The 25,066-nt window shown below is 38.8% G+C and overlaps 1 protein-coding gene across 2 annotated transcripts in view; it reads left to right on the forward strand.

Moving 5' to 3' along the window:
- LOC124483310 (potassium voltage-gated channel subfamily H member 1-like) overlaps positions 1-18,426 on the forward strand; it is a 56,277-nt gene extending 37,851 nt beyond the window's left edge. For both annotated transcript variants that reach the window (XM_047043704.1, XM_047043705.1), the window contains exon 11: positions 15,721-18,426. In XM_047043704.1, coding sequence (XP_046899660.1) covers positions 15,721-16,569 — 849 coding nt within the window. In that variant the 3' untranslated portion in view covers positions 16,570-18,426. The remainder of the gene's footprint in view (positions 1-15,720) is intronic.
- Positions 18,427-25,066: the final 6,640 nt, after the last annotated feature.

Consider the following 25,066-nt stretch of genomic DNA (forward strand, 5'->3'; position numbering starts at 1 on the left):
TTTGTTTACTAAGGTATTCCTAGCAACCCCAGGCATGGAAAGTCCATCTTCGCACTCTGATACCAATCAACCAATGGGGTTAAGGTGACACCGTGACATACATTGATTGACAGCTTACCTCATTAGCTTAAGGACAAGGAAATACAGAAATAAATGTACACAGAAATAAATAAATACAGAAATAAATGTACACGGAAATAAATAAATACAAAAATTAATAAATACAGAAATAAATGGCCATGTAAATAAATAAATACGTAATTAATATTTTTTCATACATTTATTTTTATATATTTACATTTTTTTATGTATAAGTACATTTATTTATACATTTATTTATTCATTCATTTATTTTTGATTTTGGCAGGTTTGGTCCTCCATAATGTTTTGCCAGAAAGCACAGGGTCACGATCCGCTCTCAGCAGTTTGAAACCTGCTAGCTGTAGAGCAGAGTCTGGGATCAGTTCACTCAGCCATGTCTCCGTAAAGCACAAAACGGAAGATGAATGGAAGTCTCTGTTTTTCCACACCAGTAGCTGAAGCTCATCCAGTTTGTTGCTCAGAGAACGCACGTTAGAGAGAAATATCCCCGGTAACGCTGTGCGTGCCCCACGCCAACCGAGTCGCACCAGTGCACCGGCTCGTTTGCCTCTCCTGCGGCGCTTCGCTGCTAGGACAAAGCCGAGGGTGGCTTTGACTATAATTCCCACTAATTCTGCCGCTGGAATCAGAAAAGTGGGAAATAAATCCACAGGAGTTGTATTCCTGATGTTTACAAGTACTTCACTTGTTAGAGAACGGCGGAAATCTTGGCAGAACACTGAATTAACAGACAAAACAAGACAAAAAAGAGCGCACCTAGCAACCAAGGCAACCTTCATCGGTGCCATCTTAGCTCTAGCCTATATGTATATCTTCAATTCTCTTCTTCCCTCCATGTCAGGATTCCTGTCGTTCTTATCTAACTACCTGTCTTTTATTCAAGTTGATACTGATTAATGATAATTAACCCGTTAAATAATGAGTTCCAAATATTTCCAACGTTCCCCACAGCGTGTTTTTTCCCCCGAAACAGTACCTAGCTAGCTTAGCTGCTGGGCTAAGTTACCTAGCATTATACTCGTAGCAATTCTAATACCATGCTAGTGTTACTTGCTAGCCTTCCAACTTGTACATTCTGAAGCCATAGCCTACTAAAGCGTTTATCACATAGTTTTTGTTTATCGGAAAATATTCAATTCAGGGCTCTCAAGTCTCAACCATTTGCCGTGAGACTCATGTATTTCAATCATTTCTCATGCAACAATTCTTACGATGAGAAGTAAGGGATAACTTGTCCCGCTATATACAATTAATGGTGCAGGCATACAGAGGGAAGTTTTCCGGAGAGTTGATAGTTGTCTCTAGTTATACAGAATTAAATGCCACCTACTAGCCGATCAGAAACATCACCATCACCAGCCATTTTATTAAACTTGACATCTCTGATTCAATTGGAATGTTCGAATCACATTTGTGACATCTGGTGAAAAGGGGCCGTTGTCTGCATTCCATATTTTCCGCTAGGAAATGAAAACATTTTTACAGTTTTCTTTCTTTTGCATATTACAAAAGTGTTGAAGAAGTCACTCAATATAATAAACAACATGTTTCGGATCACTAAACACTCAATTTGTTCTTGTTTACCTAAGCTTCCAGTTGAGTTGTGGTCGTGTCATGCGTGACACAATTTGCATCACAGTGCAGCCGGCTACTTATAGACCAATTATCAACCTACATCACACAACGTCAAGTAGGCTCAACTGCGCATGTCGGTGGCAAAAGACAAACTTTTCCCAGGTATATACACTTGTATGGAAGCAAATCGTGACCAAAATTCAAATGAAAATGCATTTCCAGAAATGCATTTTCATTTTAAGAATGTGGCTGCATTATTTGACTCATAAATCAAATTAGTATTCAATCATCCTATTTGCATTTTCATTTTCTTCTTTAAGACTGCTCATTCTTTCCCTTAATTAAAATGAAAACGAAAAAGACATTTGAAATTTAATTTTCAAAATATGCCCCAGCAAATAGATACCAAAATTCAATTTGAAATGTAAAATTTGAAAATGAAAATGCATTTCCAGAAATGCATTTTAATTTTAAGAACGTGGCTGCAAAATCGTGACCACAATTCAAATTCAAATGCATTTCCAGAAATGCATTTTCATTTTCAAGAACGTGGCTGCAAAATCGTGACCACAATTCAAATTCAAATGCATTTTCAGAAATGCATTTTCATTTTAAGAACGTGGCTGCAAAATCGTGACCACAATTCAAATTCAAATGTATTTCCAGAAATGCATTTTCATTTTAAGAATGTGGCTGCATTATTTGACTCATAAATCAAATTAGTACTGATAAGTACTGAGCGGACATTGCATTTTCATTTTCATGTTCTGCCCGCAAAGAACTGCCCATAATTCGAAAACGAAAATGCATTCTGAGCGGCGCAGTTGAGTGACGTCAGTAGCCGCTCTTCTTCAGCTCCCTGCTGACCGAGCTACCCATCTTGTTCGGTAGGGGGCGGTGTGCACATACGCATTGCATTACATGGCAAATGTGCCGGGAAATTGATTGAATTGCCGGGTCTTTAGAGGACGCATCACAGATCATGGCACTCCCTCAAATTGTGCAGACACTGATAGAATTAGCTGAGCTGGTAGAAACTAATAATATATCTGAGTCTGATGCCCGTGACCGAGTAGAACAAGTCACAGAGAGCTTGGCTGCATACTCTGCCGTCACAGACGTACACATTAATGAGGTTGCCATAGTAAACCTCTCTTCAGTCCTGGAACGGCTGGATGCTGTGGAGCCTCAAATGGGACGGGGACGACCAACCATCCACATCCCGTTCGAGTCCATCGAGAACTATTTATTAAATGGTCTACTTTTTCCTGTGAAAGCAAGCTGTTTCACCTTTGGCCTGGTTCAGACAAAATCTGAATTTCCGCAATCTGAATTTGAATTTCCGCAATCTGAATTTCAAGAATCTGAATTCCTGCAATCTGAATTTTAGAATGTTTTATTTTTGGATCAAAATAATTCAGTTGTATTAAATTTGGCATACAAATAATTCAGATATTATATATTCAACAGCAATATATTTCAGTTTTATGAAATTCGACACACAAATATTTCAGATCTTTCATATTCAAATTCAGATACTTTTGTCAGCTTTCTAGCTCCATAAATCCGTTGCTTTGCATCCTCCGACGGATGGTCTGGTGGCCGACAACAGCTCCGCTATGTCCTTTATTTTTAAACCATTTAATAAATAGTTTTCGATGGACTCGAACGGGATGTGGATGGTTGGTCGTCCCCGTCCCATTTGAGGCTCCACAGCATCCAGCCGTTCCAGGACTGAAGAGAGGTTTACTATGGCAACCTCATTAATGTGTACGTCTGTGACGGCAGAGTATGCAGCCAAGCTCTCTGTGACTTGTTCTACTCGGTCACGGGCATCAGACTCAGATATATTATTAGTTTCTACCAGCTCAGCTAATTCTATCAGTGTCTGCACAATTTGAGGGAGTGCCATGATCTGTGATGCGTCCTCTAAAGACCCGGCAATTCAATCAATTTCCCGGCACATTTGCCATGTAATGCAATGCGTATGTGCACACCGCCCCCTACCGAACAAGATGGGTAGCTCGGTCAGCAGGGAGCTGAAGAAGAGCGGCTACTGACGTCACTCAACTGCGCCGCTCAGAATGCATTTTCGTTTTCGAATTATGGGCAGTTCTTTGCGGGCAGAACATGAAAATGAAAATGCAATGTCCGCTCAGTACTTATCAGTACTAATTTGATTTATGAGTCAAATAATGCAGCCACATTCTTAAAATGAAAATGCATTTCTGGAAATACATTTGAATTTGAATTGTGGTCACGATTTTGCAGCCACGTTCTTAAAATGAAAATGCATTTCTGAAAATGCATTTGAATTTGAATTGTGGTCACGATTTTGCAGCCACGTTCTTGAAAATGAAAATGCATTTCTGGAAATGCATTTGAATTTGAATTGTGGTCACGATTTTGCAGCCACGTTCTTAAAATTAAAATGCATTTCTGGAAATGCATTTTCATTTTCAAATTTTACATTTCAAATTGAATTTTGGTATCTATTTGCTGGGGCATATTTTGAAAATTAAATTTCAAATGTCTTTTTCGTTTTCATTTTAATTAAGGGAAAGAATGAGCAGTCTTAAAGAAGAAAATGAAAATGCAAATAGGATGATTGAATACTAATTTGATTTATGAGTCAAATAATGCAGCCACATTCTTAAAATGAAAATGCATTTCTGGAAATGCATTTTCATTTGAATTTTGGTCACGATTTGCTTCCATACACTTGGAGTGTCGATCAGGTAATTACATATCTCTGGACACTGGATTGCAGGGCTTGACATAAACTTTTTGAGGCACTTGTGGGCAGTCCTCCCTGACGTTTTTGGAGTAGAATGGAGTGAAATACAACATTGTGCACACTGCCAGTGAGAAACCCGAGTCTAGTCTAACGTCCCGAGGCTAACATCAAAACAGTGTAATGGGGACGCACTCACTCAAATTGCCAGTTTGACACAAATCACAAAATAATCGGACCAGCTGGCTAAAACCAAAATTCCATATTTCTTGAAAGCTGCCCTGCTCAACTTTTTGGGTGTAGAATTGAATGTAAAACTGTAAAATTATGAACTTTATGACATGCCGTGAAGACGCGACTATACGGTCTACCGGGCAACATTCTCACTCAAATTTCAAGACTTTCGTGACCCAAATCAAAATTCTGATGCGACAGATCAATGGGGAATCGCTTTCTCTCGTAAAGGCCCACCGCAACCTTTTTAGTCTTTTTAAATCTAACTATTTATTTGTATAATCCGTGTAATTCTTTTCCCGGTTTTCTGCCACCATGCTGCGTGCGCGTCCCGAATGTTTACAAACAAATAATTGGTCTACGGTGCGGATAGGGGGTCAGTGGTCCACTAATGATCGCTACATGGCGCTTCTTGCACGCAACCAAGGCAAGGTTGGAAACTGAAGTGGCCGTCAATGTGTCATTTATTTCGTATACCCGATATTCAAGGCGAGTGAAGTAGGAAATAAACATTCACAAGTGCATTTTGGTGAGCAGGTATATTGTCAGTAGTTGACTGGGCTTCAAATGTACGGAAACAAGTAAAACAGATGGCTAATTCTGGTATTCTCTGAAGAAACATTGCAACATTCCACTTAAACAAGCATATTTGTTATTATTGCGCTGCTATTAGTCATCAGAGCAAGTTAACAGTTGATGTGATGATGAAACGTGCAGAACCAGGGGCGTCGTTAGACTCTTTTTACTGGGGCACGTGTCCCAGTATAAATCTGCTGTGCCCCAGTACAATCAAAAGTTTGAGTTTTAACAATTTACTTTATTAGTCAGTGCATTCACTTAGATTGATAATCCCAGAAAAAGATGCTGGGATATACAGAACAGACAATAGAGGGGGGTGCATTTCACAACAGGCTTAATGCATCCCCTGCTAACCTTGACTAGGAAAGTGTTACATGCCTGAAACTTACTGTGGTTACTCATACTAGTCCCATCTTGTGCAATACAAACACTCACTCATGTTATTTTAATGTAAATAAACCAGCCTAACAATGATTAATGCCAAAACAAATTAAATAATTTTTTTTTTAAAAAGTACACAAAAGTCATAGGAAATGACTTGAACATAGATAAATAATAATTAAACTTTTTTCAACACATGAACTAATACATAACAATACAGAGAAATTAAGAAATGACAACAAATTACAGTGTAGGCCTCTGCACGTACACATGGTGGTACCATCTCCCACAGATGTCACAACAGATCTTAGAAAAAAATTCTAATAATGCAAGTCCTTTAATTTGGGCACCATCACTTCTATTAAACTGAGTGTTTAGTAATAATCGTACTGTTTCCTGAAAAAAATGAAAAATATGTCATGATTTTTAAAAATACATTACCCATAGTGGCTCATCCTTATCCTCCATCCCACAGTAGTGGCACAGGTTGCTGAGATTGTCTGTTACTCTATTACTTCATGTATATATATGACCATGATACAATCATTGCTGCTACCTATTTTTCTTTAACTTTTTCTTTGTACCGCAGTTGCTTAATCGGACATGAATACATCTCTGTTTTTTCCTCGCTCAATCTTGCTTTCTATCTCCCTCTTCTCTCTTTCGTTTTCTTTCCCTCAAAACCATCCTTATATATGTTTTAAAATTGTATTTAATCTGTTTTGGCATTTATCATTGTTAGGCTGGTTTATTTTTTAAAAATTAAGTGATTCTACGTATTCTTATTCTTATTCTTGGTGGCCAAGCCACGAAGCGGCGAAGCCACCTTAAGTGTTTCTACGTATTCTTCTTCTTATTATTATTATACATCTTCTTCTGCCATGGGAGTCTATGGCAGCCCCTAGAACCAAATGGTCAGAAGTTGTGAATTTTGGCACACTATTTGGGACCAGTCCCCTCATCAATTTCACCAAGTTTCATGTCTCCCATTCCAACCATCTAGCGCCACCAATGGGTCAGAGTTGAAGGTGTGTTAACACATGTTACTTTTGAACCATATGCCCCATTGTCTAAAATGAGGTGTCGTTGGATTCCCTGGATCAAGACGAGTTCAACGCACTCTATGACATCATACCCAGTTCATAGATTCTCCGCCATTTTGAACGTAAAGAAAATGTGTTTTTTCGCTACTCCTCCTACAATTCTTGTCGAATCTTCTTCATAATTGCCACAGATGATCTTCAGACCAAGCCTCACAGAAATTATCCCCTGGAGCTTTAATTTTCGCAACCGTTTGTTAGTTACAGCCACATCAAATTTATGTGGCTGAATTGATGTGGCCGCCATTTTGAATATAACGTTTTTTCGCTACCTCTCCTATAAGGTTTGTCCAATCTTCACCAAATTTGGCACAGATCATCTTCAGACCAAGCCACACAAAAGAAATCACATGTTTTTTTGATTATCTAAACCTTTTGACTGGAACAGCCAAACAAAGTCGTCAACCAAGCCACCATAAAAGAAGTGAGGTCATATCTCAGCACCTCTTTACTGCATTGACACCAAATTTGGTATAGGGACTAGGGACACTGTTCTAAAGAGGTCCAAAATAGGTCATGCCATTTCACCTCTAGGTGGCGCTGCAATCAGCAAAAATTTGGCACAATTTATCTTCAGATCAAGCCTCACAAAACACATCACATGTTTTTTTGATTTTTTACACTTTTTGACTGGAACAGCCAATCAAAGTCGTCAACCAAGCCACCATAAAAGAAGTGAGGTCATATCTCAGCACCTCTTTACTGCATTGACAACAAATTCGGTATAGGGACGAGGGACCCTGTTCTAAAGAAGTCCAAAATAGGTCATGCTATTTCACCTCTAGGTGGCGCTGCAATAGGCAAAAATTTGGCACCATTTATCTTCAGACCAAGCCTCACAAAAGACATCACATGGCGTTTTGATTTTTGCAACCATTTGTTAGTTACAGCCAATCAAATTGAGCAACTGATCCGGAAAAAGGGAAGTGAGGTAATATCTTAGCCAAGCTTTGATGCATTGACTCCAAACTTGGTGTATGGACTCAAGGCCCTCTTATTAAGAGGTTTGAGACAGGTAGTGTCATTTGACCTCTAGGGGGCATTACAATAGGTAGGATTGTGTTTTGACCAATAACTGTTGATTTGTTTGGCGTATTTAAGTCATTCCTATGTCTCGTGATATCTTAGGAGATCCCGCGTCTGATGCATGTTAACGCGTGATACCAGACGAATTGATGAGGCCGCCATTTTGAATGAATGAATAAAACCTTTTTTCCTTACTCCTACACAATGTATCCAATATTCACCAGATTTGGCACAGATTATCTTCAGACCACAATCACCTTGCCATGTAAAAATATGACTGAATTACAGCTGTTTAAACTTGGGCCAAATCTGACCATGAATGCCACAGGAGAAACGGCTTCCTTTTTGTATTCAGTAAATGTACACAGAAATTCCAAGCGCTGACAATGGCTCACTGGGATAAGACGGGCTCCGTTGAAGTGCAAGGTCGTAGGTTTGAATCCAGCCAAAGTCTCAGGCATGTCATGATACTGGTTTGTGTTTAGTGAAGCCAGGTATGCGACAGTAGCTGTCGAGCAGTATAATCATAATGGCCACGATAATGTTTAATTCTCAGGGGATTTATACTCATGAAGAGTCCGATTTATTGTGCTTTGTAGATATAATGAATCTACATCTAGCCAGTGCATCGGATTTCTTGCAGCATAACTTCTGAACAGATTTGTCATAAATCACAAGATTGGTCTCTTCTGATTCTACGTGGCATACCAAGTCGAAATATATCACATTGTCCCGTTTCCACCATTTTGGGCGTCGGCCATTTGGAATTTTCATAGAAACATACTTTTTTGAACTCCTCGTTCGCCGTTGCTCCTATTTTCATGGACATGTAATGAAATCATTTTCAGATTACAATCACCTTGATTTGTCAAAATATGACTGAATTACAGCTTTTTATACTTGGGTCAAATTTGACAACGCTTCCCACAGGAAAAACGGCTTACTATTTTTTATACGGTAACTGAACACAGTAATTCCTAGCACTGAGAATAGCTCACTGGGATAAGACGGGTTCAGACGTTGACTCTGAAGTGCAAGGTCATAGGTTCGAATCCAGCCACAGTCATCACGTATATCATGATACTTGTTTATCTGTTTAGTGAAGCCAGGTATGCCACAGTAGCTGTCTAACAGTATAATCATAATGGTACTGTTAATGTTTCAATCCCAGGGGATCTATACTCAAGAAGAGTCAGATTTATTGTGCTTTACAGATATGTGTCCTCTAACCTCTAGGGGGGCGCCATTTTGAATGAACTAATAAAACGTTTTTGTCCTACTCCTGCTACAAAATGTATCAAATATTCACCAACTCTAACACAGATTATCTTCAGACCACAATCACATTGACATATCAAAATAGGACTGAATTACAGCTGTTTAAACTTGGGGCAAGTCTGACAACCTCTTGCCACAGGAAAAATTCCTTATATTTTTACGCAGTCACTGAAATATGATTTCCAGCACTGAGAATAGCTCACTAGGATAAATTGGTGTTCTGTCAAAGTCAGAGGTTCAAATCCAGCCAAAGCTGACAGGCTTGTCATGTCTCTGATTCTCTATTTAGCGAGACTATAAGCCACTGCAAAGAAAGCCAGGTAAACCGCAGTCACTAGATGTCGAAAGTTTCTTCTGGGTCATCTGACCTGCTTGGCCACCACATTGCTGCTTGCAGCTAAATTTTACATTAAAATAATACTTTTGTGGAACAAAGGCTTCCTTTATATTTGGGGATTACCTACATGAGTGAGTATGGTGAGTGTTTGCATTGCACAAGATGGGGCTAGTGCGTGTGAACACAGTAAGTTTCAGGCATGTAACACTTTCCTAGTCAGGGTTAGCAGGGGGTGCATTAAGCCTGCCATGAAATGCACCCCCTCTATTGTCTGTTCTGTATATCCCAGCATCAAATCATTCTTAGTGTACACTGAGGTCACTAGTATGAGTAACCACAGTAAGTTTCAGGCATGTAACCCTTTCCTAGTCAGGGTTAGCAGGGGGTGCATTAAGCCTGTCATGAAATGCACCCCCTCTATTGTCTGTTCTGTATATCCCAGCATCAAATGATTCTTAATGTACACTGAGGTCACTAGTATGAGTAACCACAGTAAGTTTCAGGTATGCAACACTTTCCTAGTCAGGGTTAGCAGGGGGTGCATTAAGCCTGTCGTGAAATGCACCCCCATCTATTGTCTGTTCTGTATATCCCAGCATCAAATAATTCTTAATGTACACTGAGGTCACTAGTATGAGTAACCACAGTAAGTTTCAGGTATGTTACACTTTCCTAGTCAGAGTTAGCAGGGGGTTCATTTCATGACAAGAAGGAAGACAACAAGCCTGTCGGGAAATGCACCCCCCCCCCCCCCCTCTATTATCTGTTCTGTATATCCCAGCATCAAATTATTCTTACCGTACACTGAGGGCACTAGTATGGTAACCACAGTAAGTTTCAGGCATGTAACACTTTCCTAGTCAGTGTTAGCAGGGAGTGCATTGCACTTACATCAAATGGAAAACAAGGCCTGCATGAAATGCTCTCCCCCTGCATACGTTTCTTCCCTTCTACTCCAGCATAATGTACATTTAATAGCATAAATGTAATACCAATACATGTGTATGTATAGGGTGCACAGGTCTGAAATCAGAATAGTCCATGGTAGGTGTGGGATTATTATGTTTTATTTTTTCATTTATTTCATTGACTTAAACAATAAGAGTAACATTTCCTATCTTAAAAAAGGATTTGATGGTGAGAACATTTCTTTTGACGTTGATACATAGTTGATACATAGTTTTAGTACTTGTCTTTTGTAGGATATAGGCATGTGAACCTTTGGTCCCTTCTGGATCAGAGGGCTGTTGTTTCCGACCTGTCTAAGTAACCCACCCTAGCGCAGGTTAACTGCATTAAAATCGCATGCCTTTGAACCTATACATTAGTATGAAGAGCCATGTGAAATACTTTGAACCTGCTACACAAAATACATTTCCTTTGGAAAATCATACTGGGGTATATTTTCTCAGAATGCAATGTCGTGGAGCAAGAATATTTGTTCACGTTCGTTACTATACGGTCTGAATGACGAATTTTAAGGATTTTGTGTTGAAAATAACATCTGATATTAACACAGTTAACCGACATTCTTCTCTTGAATTCTATAACAAAGAAAGTATAATGTGAGACTTCTGTCTCCCCTTCGTTTGGTTGTGATATCGAATCGAAATCTTCGATTCGCGCGCACTCCCGCGAGGGGGTGCCAATCCAGAGAATCATGCATCGGGTGATACAACACAGGCGCTCAGTATTAACATAAAAACACCCTGATTCAGGGGTGCAGATGGAATTTTTTAACTGGGGGGGACCAAGCTGTCAGCAAATGATTCCAACTCAATTAGTTATTTTGTGTAATGTAATATATATGTATCCATATATGCTAAGTTTATTGCAGCTTCATATGAACAGATACAGACACATACACAAAAGGAGAATATATAACACTTAAAATAATTTTCCTAACATACGTTTCACCTAAACTAAACTTGACCTAAAAAAAAAAAGCTACCTTTTGAAGGCCATTTTTACATAGTGCCTCCAGAAGGAGCTAATGTGAAGCTGCAATAAACATTAGGATGTCAATCACGCACCAAAACTTCATGCCCTCTGCAAATGTTTTTTTTAAACATTTGCTGATCTCAGCAGGATGTAAATTATTACAAATATAACAATGTGTATGTGAACGGTATGAAGTATAAACACTTGAACAATAGATTTAAATAAATAAAAATAAGTACAGCCTTCATAGCATGAAATGTGAAATTACATTTACACTTTACAATAAATATTCGGAATTCTTTCTGCAAGTCTGACTTTTCTTGTAATTGTTTTTCCAATGATAAACAAAATTGACAAAAAAAAAGATGTTTCCCTGCTCCAGCACACCTGATTCAAATGGTCACTACCCGGCTTCCACAGAGATAACAACCCATTTATTTGAATCAGGTGTGCTGGAGCAGGGAAACATTTAAAACATGCAGGACAGGGGCTCTCGAGGACCAAGATTGAACACCCCTGCTCTGGAAGCAGACTCAACAGGTCCCAAAAACATCTCTCCTCCTTTCATTTCCCTGAAGATATTGCTGGTCTGTCTGTTTTGTCTGTCCAGTTTGTCAAGTCTGTCTTGGTGAATATGGCCCACAGCAATGCCATTGAGCCTTTTTTGTGTCATGGTTAATCGCAACCAATAGGTTAATGAAAGGGAGCGAGCCAAACATTTCAATTTTAACTAGCCAAACGAACAGGGCTACTAACGTCATCTCCATGACAACAAGGAAGACGCCAAACCTAAAAGCACAAACGCCGGCTCCAAAAATACTTTAACAAAATAAGCATAATACACTTTTTTTCCCAAAAGTGTTGTAGTACTTTTGTGTGGCCAACGTTACACATGCTAATACACGCTAACATCGCCTAATCAGCTGTGCAGTTATGAACTGAGGCTTGTGGCCTTACGTTGGGAGAGTGGTGGGGAGGGATCGGGGTCACAATCTGGTCCCCAGTGCCATCTGCGTGCATACCCTGATTCATTCCAGCATACCAGGTTTACCAACATTCAGATATGCGTATCTTCAACTATTTTCAGATTTCAATGTAACCCCTATCATTTGAAAACTTACAACCTGCACTTCCATAATCTTTAAACAACTGAGACATTACAAACTGAGAAACGTCCCTTTCACCAGAGCTTGTCACATGAATGTTAAGTTACGCTGTGGTGCCAACTTTCGAATGCTAGATTTGGGTAAAACCCCAATACAAATTGCATGTATTATTATTATTATCACATTTGTCTTGCAAAGCACTATGTATACCATTATTCACATACAGTAAGGCATAGGTTTAGGACGGGACAGTAGGGACATATCCCTACCGATGCCTTGAGACCATTGGAACATCTCCACCAATGATTCGCAGCAGAACAGGGGTTAGCAAACCGGGTGCTAAAAATATTTGTCCCTACCAATGTTAAAACCAAACCTACGCCCTTGAATAGTAATACTATATACAGTACCATATATCACACTTTACAAAAAGGGTCAAAGTACTGATTAATAACCCATGACTATTTCCCAAGGGTTATTGGTATAGGGAAACTGCTACATACATTTTTTATGAAAAAGAGCCAAATGGGATAGACAACCAAGTAATGGTTGGTGCATTTTGGTCTTGAAGCTGGAAAACAGAACGATAGTGACATTTTCCATTGCATGCTATACCATATAAAAAAATTCTGAAATCCATAACTTTCTTTACAGGCGATCCCACGCTTGAGTATTCTGTCTGCCATTTGTCTCTCTTTCCTTCTCATCATCTTCATATTTTCTTTCTCTACTGTTTATTTCCCTGTCATTGTATCACCACCCCCCTCTCTGCCTCTTCCCCACCAATCGATTTGAAACCAAGCCCACTGCATGTGTCCCGTTCTGCCTCACTGCAATAATGGTCTTCAGTGTGAGAAATGACCCTGACTTGCCTGAGTAGACACAGTGTTTGGTCTTACAGACGCTTTCCTTTGCTGCTTATAGATTACGTAAAACAAGACTTTGGGCAGTTTCAGCAGATGTTTCTCTTTGAATTTCATATTAGTTAGAGGATAAAAAAAAATCTAATACAATAAGAGTTTGATATGTTCTAATCAACCAACCATATCCCTGTTCTAACCCCAACCAACACAAAATGGTGGTGGTCTTTGTTGTCAATATGTGGAATCATTTGGTTGACTTTTACATGGTCAGTGGTTTTGCTAAATAATAGCCAGATTCAGTAGATCTCTTATCCTTGTTCCTTTTGGATTGATTATCATTAATGGTTTATATCCTGAAAAGACTATCAGTACTGGACCAGGCTCCATCCTGTCACCCCATGCAATATATTTTTCTTTGTAGCACCACTGTCACAATTCAATTTCACCAGGTCAGGTAGCTAAATTAAAATACCAAGAACCTCAGAAATACAGATACTGATGAAACTGTAGATGCCAGGATGATCCCTTTGCAAAAGCATCTGTATAATGTGACGTAAACATGACACCAAGCAGCGCTATTACCAACAAAAAGGAGCCGACTGCCAATATATATATATGTATATATAGGAGCCCTATGGTCTATACCTCAGCACAATATACGGAACCATGGGTAACACTTAAGCAGCTATACTCAATTTATTGACCTTCTATGTCAACACCATTTATATTTAACGGCTATTACAGACTGTGTGAAGCAGTGTATTAATCCTTTCCACAACTTGGTAATAGCTGACTGGTAGCTCCCAGCACTGTCCTTCATGCATACTTAAATGTAATTTATGCTGCAGGACATTGTATGCATCTGGAACAGAGCTGAGACTGAATGTACATTAGACAATGGCACTTGAAGGCAATAGGTTTGAATAAGAATGTCAACATTAGAGTCTAACATGGGAAAAAAAAAGTATTTTTTTTTAGCCGAGTAAACAGACTAATAGAATTGTATAATTCCAGAGGATCTTATCTGGGCAGTTATGATTCAGATTATTTCTTCATCTGCAAAAAAAAGGTTTTATGTTACACAGTGAGAAAATATTACTCTGTTTGGGATTTGGTAGTATAAAAATAATCAGTTTTCAAAAACAATTTTTGTAATGTTTTGGTTACTTTACAGTACTTAACATTTTAAACAAAACGATTTTACATAACGATTGCAATGGCAAAACTATTATATTGTAAAATAATCACAACTCTAACATCTCTCCATTTGAGGCGGACAAAATTTCACATCCATGTTTGTGAAGTAATCTATCATTAATCCCTTAAATTGGGAGGCATCTGATAGACTTTTTTGCACACCGTTTACAGCTGTAGCTACCATCCAGCTGACAATTCAAATATGCAATAAGACTTCAAAAAGACAAAAGTCCCTGGAAGTACAGATCAGGGTGTGAATAACTGGAGAGATGTTGCGTCTTTAATATAACTACCACTGACAAATCAGCATTCTATCCAATAATTTGGTAAACATGACAATTTGAAGGGGTAAGTATTGACAGATATTCCTTTGAAAGTAAATGTATGGTGTACTCCCCCCCAAAATAAATAAATAAATAGAGGCCAAAAGATTTTTACTACAACAGTTCGCTAGCCAATTATGATTTACTTAATTTTAGTACTAGCATTAGCTCCATAATTTAGGCCAACTAGTTCCTCTTTGTAGGTTTTCTTATGTTTGGTCTGTCATGACCAAACATAAAAATATCAGTTTGTCAGTTGCCAAATGACACAAATAGGTTTGCGTGGTTGCTAGCAAGGTAGCTACAGAAGGCTGGGAGTAAATCTTCCAGTGAAACTTAGAAAAACATTTATTCTTCTTACACATTGTGGGGGCTGCATTGTACTGTGGCTCTGTGCCATGTCTGATATCTGATTCTGTCCTAACATTGATGGTGTACTGCTGCCCCTACATAGTTTTACCTTTTTCTGGGGACATTACATCACCATCTAGGTTCCCATATCGAACTACTTCAAAGGATGCCATTCTGTACTATAAAGTACAGAATTATTTGATTGTACCTGACAGAACCAAACTAGGGGACAGCCTATCTGTTCAGGCTTTGAGAACATAATTTTCATGTCTGTTTGCAGTGCTCCTTTTAATGGTCAGTATCTTCACATAAACGTGACCACAACGGGACCACAGCCTGAAATGTATATCTCGGAGAGATATGTTTTCTGCGTTTGTCGGTTTGTTTATTCTGAGCTAATGACATTTTAAAGGCTAGGGGACATTGCGTCTTGTTGATGACCTTTGCATTCAGCATAAAGTCAGCATGTGAAAAGAATACCTCTAAAGTACTATAACTATCATTAGATATTGAATACTTATTACTATGGAAATTCAGAAATTCGAATGCATCTACAGTATCCACAGTACTGACTGCTTGTTCTCTTGTCGCAGATTGTTTTCCGAAAGATCAGTGATGTAAAACGCGAAGAAGAGGAGATGCTCAAGAGGAAGAATGAGGCCCCACTAAACTTACCCCCAGACCACCCAGTTCGTCGCCTATTCCAGCGATTCCGGCAACAAAAAGAGGCTCGTCTGGCTGCTGAGAGGGCCAGCCAAGGGGAATCTGATGTGGAAAAAGGTACCATCATTCTGGAACAAACAAGGGTACCGGAAGTTTTGGCCTCAACTAGCATAATCATGGTGACAGAAAGCCCTGCCACTCCAACAGCCTCTTCCACATCTGCATCCACTTCCTCAAGGACCTCTAGCAGAGTCATCCTCCATGCCCCTGCCATCCAGAATGGCAATCTTGTCGGTTGCAAGTCTGCTGAGCCGCCAAAGGCTAAAGGTTGGGGGCGTTTCAAGGAATCTGTTGTAAAAGCGGAATCGTGGAGCAGTGTTTCCAAAGCAGAGTCAATGGAGACACTACCAGATAGGACTAAGTCCCATGATGAGATGTCCCTCAAGAAAACTGACTCTTGTGACAGTGGCATCACTAAGAGTGACCTGCGTCTGGACAATGTGGGCGATGCCCGTACACCACTGGACAGAAGCCCGGTACAGTCGGAAGCAAAGCAAGTCTTTTGTCCAATACCTGAACAAACCATGCATGCCTCTTTTTTGGAGCTCAAGCAGGAACTTAGAGGAGATATTCGATCTCTAAATGGCCGAATGGCTACACTTGAAACCCAGTTGGCCGAAATGCTTCGATTGCTCAAATCAAGAAAGAGTTCTGGTTCTTTTTTTGAAATATCTAGACCAGCATCACCTGATTCAGATAAAGATGACAGCTTCTCGTAATATGCATGTAAATCCATGTAATATGCATGTATTATCAGTCCATGGAACTTGTAGCAAGTAAATGTATCTAGACATTTGGCCATTGTGTCACATGTTGCACATTGGTGTGAGAAAAGGGAGAACATGTGCATTGTTTTGCAGATACAGTAAATTCAATGATGCTTTGTGTAGTCATGATCCCATTTCTTATGATCACTAGCTGAAAATGCACATGTTGCGATCTGCACTTTGAGGTACATTTACAATTCTATGGGTCTCCTTTTTAAAAGGTTAAAATAATACTATATAAAATGGTTACATTTAAATGTTTTCATTTAACATATAATTGATTTTTATTTCAACCATTATAAATGAGGTAAAGTAAAGACTTTTAACTGTCAGGCCTGTCCTGTATATTCATATTAATGTTACCCTATTCAAGTGGGCTGCCCTATTCTAAAGTGGTAATGCCAATACATGAATCAGTTTTCCTACTTGTTAAATACATTCTGTTGGACATTGTTCACTTTTTTAATACAAAGGTTTGGAAATCACTTCGTCAAAGGTCAAGCAGGAAATTCCTGTGGATAGTATGTGGTATAAAAAAAGTGTAATTTACATTTCCGCGTTTAGTGAAGTTGGGCTGTGTGGCTGTTTACAATCCTTGTAAGGACTCGCATTACCCTTGTGTTTTTAGATTGATTAAATTAGGCAGCTTTCCAAGAAGCATCACACCTTGCCTTCAGAACTGGGTGGCAGACGTTTCTTACATTTGTCATTTAGCAGACGCTCTTATCCAGAGCGACTTACCGAGCGACTTCTTACCATGCTTTCTACATTGCAGAGTGAGAAAGCCCTGGAATGAGGTTAAGTTGGTTACAGGAAATTGCATCCAAACATATTTGAAATCCATCTATGATATGAAAGGACAGGCTGAAGAAAAACATATTTTATATATGTATATTTCAACTGTATTGGCGGTAAACCTAAACAATGTATTCATGTGATACCAAAAATACACAGCTATATCCAAGTGTCCAGCGCTTTAAACTGGGTTAGGTACAGTATGTTGGTTTGGTTTTGTTATACTTTTCTCAATCTCAAATCACTAATGTTCGTATGTTTGATATTATAGTAAAAGCAACCTTTGCACAAAACATTTGTATCATACAAAGATTTGCTTGTTATTTGCACCATTGGTCTCTTTTCAGTGATTATTCGTTTTTGGAGAACACTTTGGCTTCTCAACTACCTAAGTCAGCAGTTTCAGAATACTATCCACCTCAATATGTAAATTCATATAAAAAATAACATGAATTTGTCTTCACTTTGAAGCTGTGTGCATATAAGTGTGATATCATACTGATGTAATATGCAGTGACATTTATATTGTATCTTTATATTACAATGTTAAATGGATACAATTAAATTATTACTTCAATGTGGCATTTCCTGACTATGCTGTACAAGCAATCTAATGTAAATATCACACTGTTGCACTTTTTCACTATAGTCCATACATGAGATGCATCTGACTTTCCTGGGTTAGATGTAACAACATGAAAACAAATTGGACTTTGTGTTGCTTCATACACCAGTGCCACACTATTACAAAATATAGATAATTTGCTTAAGACTCCAGTATCTACTGTCCTTTCTATTTTAAGATTATTCTGTTTTTGTGTCCGCCATGAGGCACGCCATTGTTTGTATTTGACCTTAAAAACTGTACTAATATTGTGTATGCACTGACGTGGAAAAAGGATTTGGAAAAAGAATGAAAACAATCTAAACACTTATATTATATTATATATTACTACATTCATTTATTGCCTGAAATTTATATTTCTGGCAAGCACAGCTATGTCATTTGTTAAAGAAAACAACAAAAAGTCAATATTAAATTATTTTATACTTTGATTCACTTATATTTATTTCATTAATGCAGTTCCAAATGTGGCATTGGCATCTTTGGTAACAGACTAATAGTTTAAAATAAGTTAACTTCATAACGTGCACAAAGACCTGACCTTGTAACTGAGTTTGCTTGCATAACAAGGGACTAATGTAGGTAACCACAAAGCTTGCTTTTTTAACTCAGATTTTATAGGTTGATTTTACACATTGCATTCCATTCTTGATCTTGTTCTATGGTGGTCTGGCACCACGGAATGACATGAGGCGATGAATCACAACTTCTCTATTTTTTGAATTGCACAGTACACTAGAATTGAAGTATATAACCTAAAATAATAATTTAAATTTTGGTGTAACTGGATTACATTTGAGGAATTTAACGTGACTAAAAAGCAAGCCTGTACATGTAGGTTGTGAATGTGAGGTCTAGGAAAGAAATATGTCTGGCCCCACTGTAAGTATGGTGTGAGGGGACTTTGAATCCCCTTCAAACCATAGTCATTAGAGTGGTTTGTTTTCTCTGATAGGTCCTCTAATCAGATTACCGCTGTTGAGACACATTCATCCTTGAATGCTTGATTAATCTGAGATATTTAACTATGGCAGACAACAACCAATCTCTGAATTAATAAGACATGTAACTCAGGCAGGTGGGAAAATACAAACATACAAACATTGGCATGATATTAAGACATGAAGTTAAGGTATACCAATCAAATCATTGCTCCAATGCTTGCAACAACTGAAAACAAGGCCTACCAAATCAATACAAAACGAAAGGTAAAAAAGAAAATAATTCTTAACTACAATTTATAACCATGAACTAAGGTTAATGAACTGTTAATGTATATGAACTGCATATGTCTACCATAATTTCTTTCGAAGATGATAACGCCATAACACTGTGTACCAACATTAAAACATATTTAGAATAATTACACCTGCCCAACAAAACTGTCAACCAATTGTATTAAACCAATGCACGACAAATACAAGTGCTGTTGTATGTTGGTTCTCCAAGCATGGAGACAAAGAGATTGGGGAAAAAACATAGGGACAAAGAGGAAGACAAGGACAACTTTGTCTGTGGAAATTGAAATGAAGAGATTTTGACAGAGAACATCACCACCTGGGGCATATAATCTGCATTTTCTGTAGTCCCTTAATTGGCCCTTGATGCCAGGTTCAGGAAAGAATAGGAACAGCAAAAAAGAAAACAGCAAAAAAGAACACTTGTGTTATGAAGTGGACTAGAGACAACAGAGGGGTTAGAGATGGGAATGTAGGACTATGTTTGTCCACTGTCCTCCTTCACAACCCTCCCTACCCCTTTGTGCCACAGCTGTGACAAATCACTCTCGTTTACTCCTTTTGTTCTGAACAAGAAAATAAAATCACTCCTTCACAGTTGAATACAGAGAATTGCATAATAAAATGAATGGCCCTCAGGCTGAATAAGGACATCTACAGGGATGCAGCTGTACTATAGGGAATAATAATAAAGGGAACGGCGTAATTATGTAAAAACACAGACAAACCTGTTTTTCAATTCAACAAACAGCAGCATTCATTTTTAACAATGACCTATTAGTAAATAATGTGTTTATGTAGTGTCAAATACTTTAATGAAGATACACCTTTTGTTTCATTACCATAATATGTTCCTCTGTGGGTGGAAAAACTATAGTAGAAAGCAATCTCAATGTACCCATGTTGTCTAAATCCATGACATGCCTGATGTATCACCTAGACTGCCTACTGCTTTAAAACTGCATCCCCTCCACGACATCTCCAGTTTTGCATTGTTCAAGAAATGATCCGGTATAAAACTTTAAAGTTATACCTTTTTAGTTGTAGGCTTCAAAATAGCTACCATAAAATGTTGACTTGAATCCAAATGACAGTCCCATTGTTGCCACATTTATCATATGTGCATTCCAGTCCTACTGATTCATGTCACCACTTCTTTTGCACTGCTTGGCTTTGAAACAACTGTGCCTTGTCACTAAAGTATTGATGGGAGAAGTGTTATCTATATTTCTGAAGTAATACAACCTATAAAAGTAAAATATATTTGCCACAATCACAAAGCATAATTGTCACAGCTCCAACCAATTCAACATAAAGCAATATTGTGTTGCACAGCTTGGGTCTGAGTCAACCACACCTCAAACCCAAACTTCCGGTAAACTATGGCTGGTGTTCAGGGTATAGACCAATACTGTGCCCACCATGGATTAGTAATCTGTTCTGAAAGAACCTTGACCACCAGCTTCAGGATATGTAAATCACAAATCTTTTAACCAGGAATTGGTATAGTACACAAAGGTTCTGAAAATTGCTAGTAGGGCTGGTATTAAAATGTACCTGGTTGTGTTCAAAATAAAAATAGTAAAAGGTGAGGTTGTGCAGTAATAGTTCAAATGTACTGTCGTTTCAGCTTTCCTGAAGGGGTGCTCTGGACACAGTGTCACAAATCTGGGACAAAAGGAAGCAAATCTTATTATGGAACATACATAACAGCTCTGAGCTGAAACATCAAACATTTATAATGGGTTCCATCCAGAGAATTCAAATTTTAAACCCACCATGGAATTATAGTACAACAGTATTCACAGCACTGAATTAAATAGAAAGTGTACTGTATCTGCAAAACATAGAAACCTGCTTCTCATCTATCAAGGCAGAAATTAGCCATGTCAAAACATATTGAAACAGACTGAATAAGAGTCACTTATTCAAACGTAATCCAATGTTTAGTTCCAGTCCAATCAGTGTTTTTTGTAAACAGTGCTTATTTAAACTTGTTTCCTGCCAAATTCCATAATGCAACTACTGTAAGTAACGAGTTACCTATATGAATTGTACAGTACATTTGATATTCCACGTACTGCCAACAGGGAATCCCTCAGCCTCCCCTACGGAAACCCCTTTCCTGCAGAGCCAGCTCTTCTTCTTCCTCACCATACCTCCCTCCCTCCCTCCTTTGATGATCTGCAATGCAGTGCCAGGCTTTCCCTCCCTCCCCTCCCCTCCCCTCCCCTCCCCTCCCCTCCCCTCCCCTCCCCTCCCCTCCCCTCCCCTCCCCTCCCCTCCCCTCCCCTCCCCTCCCCTCCCCTCCCCTCCCCTCCCCTCCCCTCCCAGGATAGTTGCTGCAGTATGGTACCCAAACAGACAGGCTTTCCTGAACAGGGCAGTGCAGAGTTTAATGCGTGCCATTACTAGCCCAGAGACTCCTCCTACTGTGGAGTCACTCTGGACAGAGAACATGTCTCCAGCATCTCATTTCCTGGCTGATGTTGCTACTCCCTCTATGGAGCATAGTGTCAGCACTACATTTACATGAATTATCAGAAAGTCAATTAAACACAACCAGTTGTCAGTTTATTTACAGTAAGCTGTGCCAATATTGGGCATACCGGTAGGTCTGTCTGAGCAGTGTTTGACTAATGTCAGAGAGCTGGAGAGCATTAACATTTTCAATCACTCAATTATTTTTTTATTAGACAGTTGAAACTTGGTATGGGGGTGATTGGGTTTTCCATGGGTAAGTGGATTTTAACATTGGTCTTGTTTTGGTAGCATAACATTTAACTGCCCCTTTACATTATCCACTTATACCCCTTCCCCCATACCATGCCTTTTTATACTTTTGTGTAATAACATATACCATTTAAATATATAGCAATAGCTACGTAACTACAATGTTATTACTAATAGGTATTGCTATGTAATGAATGTAACTTTAATGTAAAGTGTTGCCAATATATTTCATTTATTCACATGGCAAAACAGTAAAGCATATAACCTTTTTGGAGGGGAAGTTTGAGTGTCAAACGTGTAAAAGAAGAAAGATTCTTCGCCCATCAGAAAAGAAAATATTGTGTTTGTAAGAATTCCTCTTAAGTTAGCAGATCAAAACTATGCCCCACTTTTGAGTCCATGACAGTTTGGCTGACCTCCCTCTACATTGTCCTAAACGCCTGGCCTTTTTATATAGGTCTAGTGCCGCATGTCATGGCAACGGCACAAGTGAGCCCTCTGATTGGCTGGCTGGCAGGGATCATCCGTTGCCATTTGCAGTGAGAAGTGCTGAGTGGACCCTCCTTTTTAAAGCCCCCTCACAGGCTCCGCTGTTGAGTTCATGGCCTCCTATTATTTGGCAGATTTGTTTTTGCATCCTGGTTGAACTTTCTAGTTTGAGAGGAAAAAACTCCATCAGGATCATATATGTGCCTTTGCAGGGACGCGGGGGGCATAACCTAACAAATGTGTGGGGTCAATTGGTAAGGACTGCTTTCTGTTTGTTACTTCTCCAGAGTTAGAGACTTTAGGGGGGGATAATGTACGCTGTATGCCAAGGGAGGGGTGGGAATGTACTGTGATCCGAATTTTTGGGGGCTTTGGTTTGAATTCTAGAGTTTTGGTCACTAGACTCCGTATTAATGGTCAACGCAACTTATGAAAATTAGGACAAGACAATGGTAAGAATCTCAATTTAATTTAAATTAAACTTGACTTAATTTAAGTCAAGTGCTTGTAACTTGAAAGCAACTGTTTGTAAGGTTGTTTTTATGCCTCAAGAGTGAGCTATATCTCTTTGAAAGCATGTTGTACAATACTTTTTCAGATTAGTCAATTTGCAGGAGAATTCCATAGCAATAACTTGGCTGTATGTACTCTTAAGTCTTTTAAATATCTCACGTGTGAGTGTTTGGAATTGAAAAAAATAAACTTATTGTGGATGAATAATTTTTGGATGAATGGTTCTTTGGCTTTAAATGCAACTGAACACCAGGCTGCCAGGTTGGTACTCAGGTAATTAAGGTAAGATTTGTGCTGACACTATAAGTGAGCTCCTCTTGCTTGTTGCTACAGAACAGATGGGAGAGGAGAACGTCAAAGTTACCTGGCATATTCAACTCAAAAATACATCTTTGGGTTGCAGCCAAAATGGAAAGATGTCTGCTCTCTTTGGGGTGGGGTTGTTAACTGACAAAATATAATCTCCAGAAAGTGCACTATTAGGTTATACTTGGGGAAAAAGGATGCTACCCTTAGTAAGGACAATTCCTATCACAGAAATATCTGGAAATGGACCACATTTCTCATGTATGGTTGGAGATATATTTCTGATTCCAGAAGGACAAAATAACACAGGGACAAAAAACTAAAAACAAAGGCTGAAGTTACAACAGAATGAAAATGACACAACAAGGGGAAACAATAGGTCATTTATGGGTCAGGGACAGAGGTGATGCTTGAGTTTTAATCAAACATATCTAAAGGGCCTTCTGAGATAGCATGTCAACCACCCCAAAAAGAAAAAAATTGAAATTCTGAAGAAGCAATAGTAGTCTCCTTAATCATCGATGGAAGAACACTTGAAAGACAAAGATGGGAAAATCAAGCCTGACCTCATCACATGTAGCTAATGAAAACCGGTGAAGGCAGGGGGGGGGGAAAGAGAGGGAGGGAAGGGAGGACAGGGCCACTAAACAAACAATGTTGCCCTCAGTACATTTAACATCAACCCCGCAGGAGTACAACAATGGCGTCAGCAAGGCCCTAGCACATCTAAACATTGCTAGATTTCTCTCTGGCCAGTTTAGCTGTGCTTGAACAGCAAAAGTTGAACAATTGAAAGGTTTTATATTTTCCATCGGGCTCAGCAGTCAGAACTCAGTGTAGCTGTGAGAGGTTGGATGTATATAAGGGTATGGAGAGTGGCCGTTGTGAAGATTTGCTCCCACAAGTGCCGTTGTGAGGTAGCAAAGAATGTGAGCTTGGTGTCTGAATGTGCAATTCTTCAGAAAGCTAAAATTATTGCTATGGTGTTTCGGTGAGGAGTGTTACTGGTTGAGGTACTGTTTTGGTTTCTTTTCAGGCTTACTTTATGGATGAGGGCCACAAGTGAGTGCAATTTAGATGACGTTTGATTAAGTGGGAGTGACTGTATTTTGTGGAATTCAAGTCATGACAGTCCCACTGACTGATGCAACAGATGTGAAAGACTGGATGTAGTATCTACTGTCCTGAAAAGCGTTTAAATTATTTTAACAGGGTTTTACTTAAAGGGACTGTTACATCCAGAAACAACACTCAGTGTTACAGTAATTTGTCAAATGTTATGTATCCTTCTGGTCAACAATAGGATTGTATTGCAGTTTTAGGATCTGCAGGGAATCAGAGCTATTGAATTTTTTATGGACAATAACGATTGCAAATTAGGTCAATAATCTATGGTAGATCAGAAAACATTTTGAGCAATGGCCTTCATACACAAAATAACCTGCATTTTCATCAGGCAAATGTGTCAATGTTTAATTGTTGAATTAGAAGACAGCAGGTTAGAGGAGAAAACATAACGCAATAGAAGTAAGTAGTGCAAGGGTTGCCAAAATAGTGCAGAACTAATGCCGAACGTAAGCGTAACAACTTTTTAAGTTTGCATAGCATGACTTGTTAAGTTGGCAAAGACTAGCAAAGTTGTCATTCCTTATATCAAGATGAAAAACTAGACATTCTTGACATCAGGATATAATTAGTTTCATTTTCCAGATCACAAATTGTATTATTAGGCATTGTTCATCAATATTCA

This window comes from Hypomesus transpacificus, chromosome 21 (genome assembly GCF_021917145.1).
Source record: "Hypomesus transpacificus isolate Combined female chromosome 21, fHypTra1, whole genome shotgun sequence".
Classification (NCBI taxonomy): domain Eukaryota; kingdom Metazoa; phylum Chordata; class Actinopteri; order Osmeriformes; family Osmeridae; genus Hypomesus; species Hypomesus transpacificus.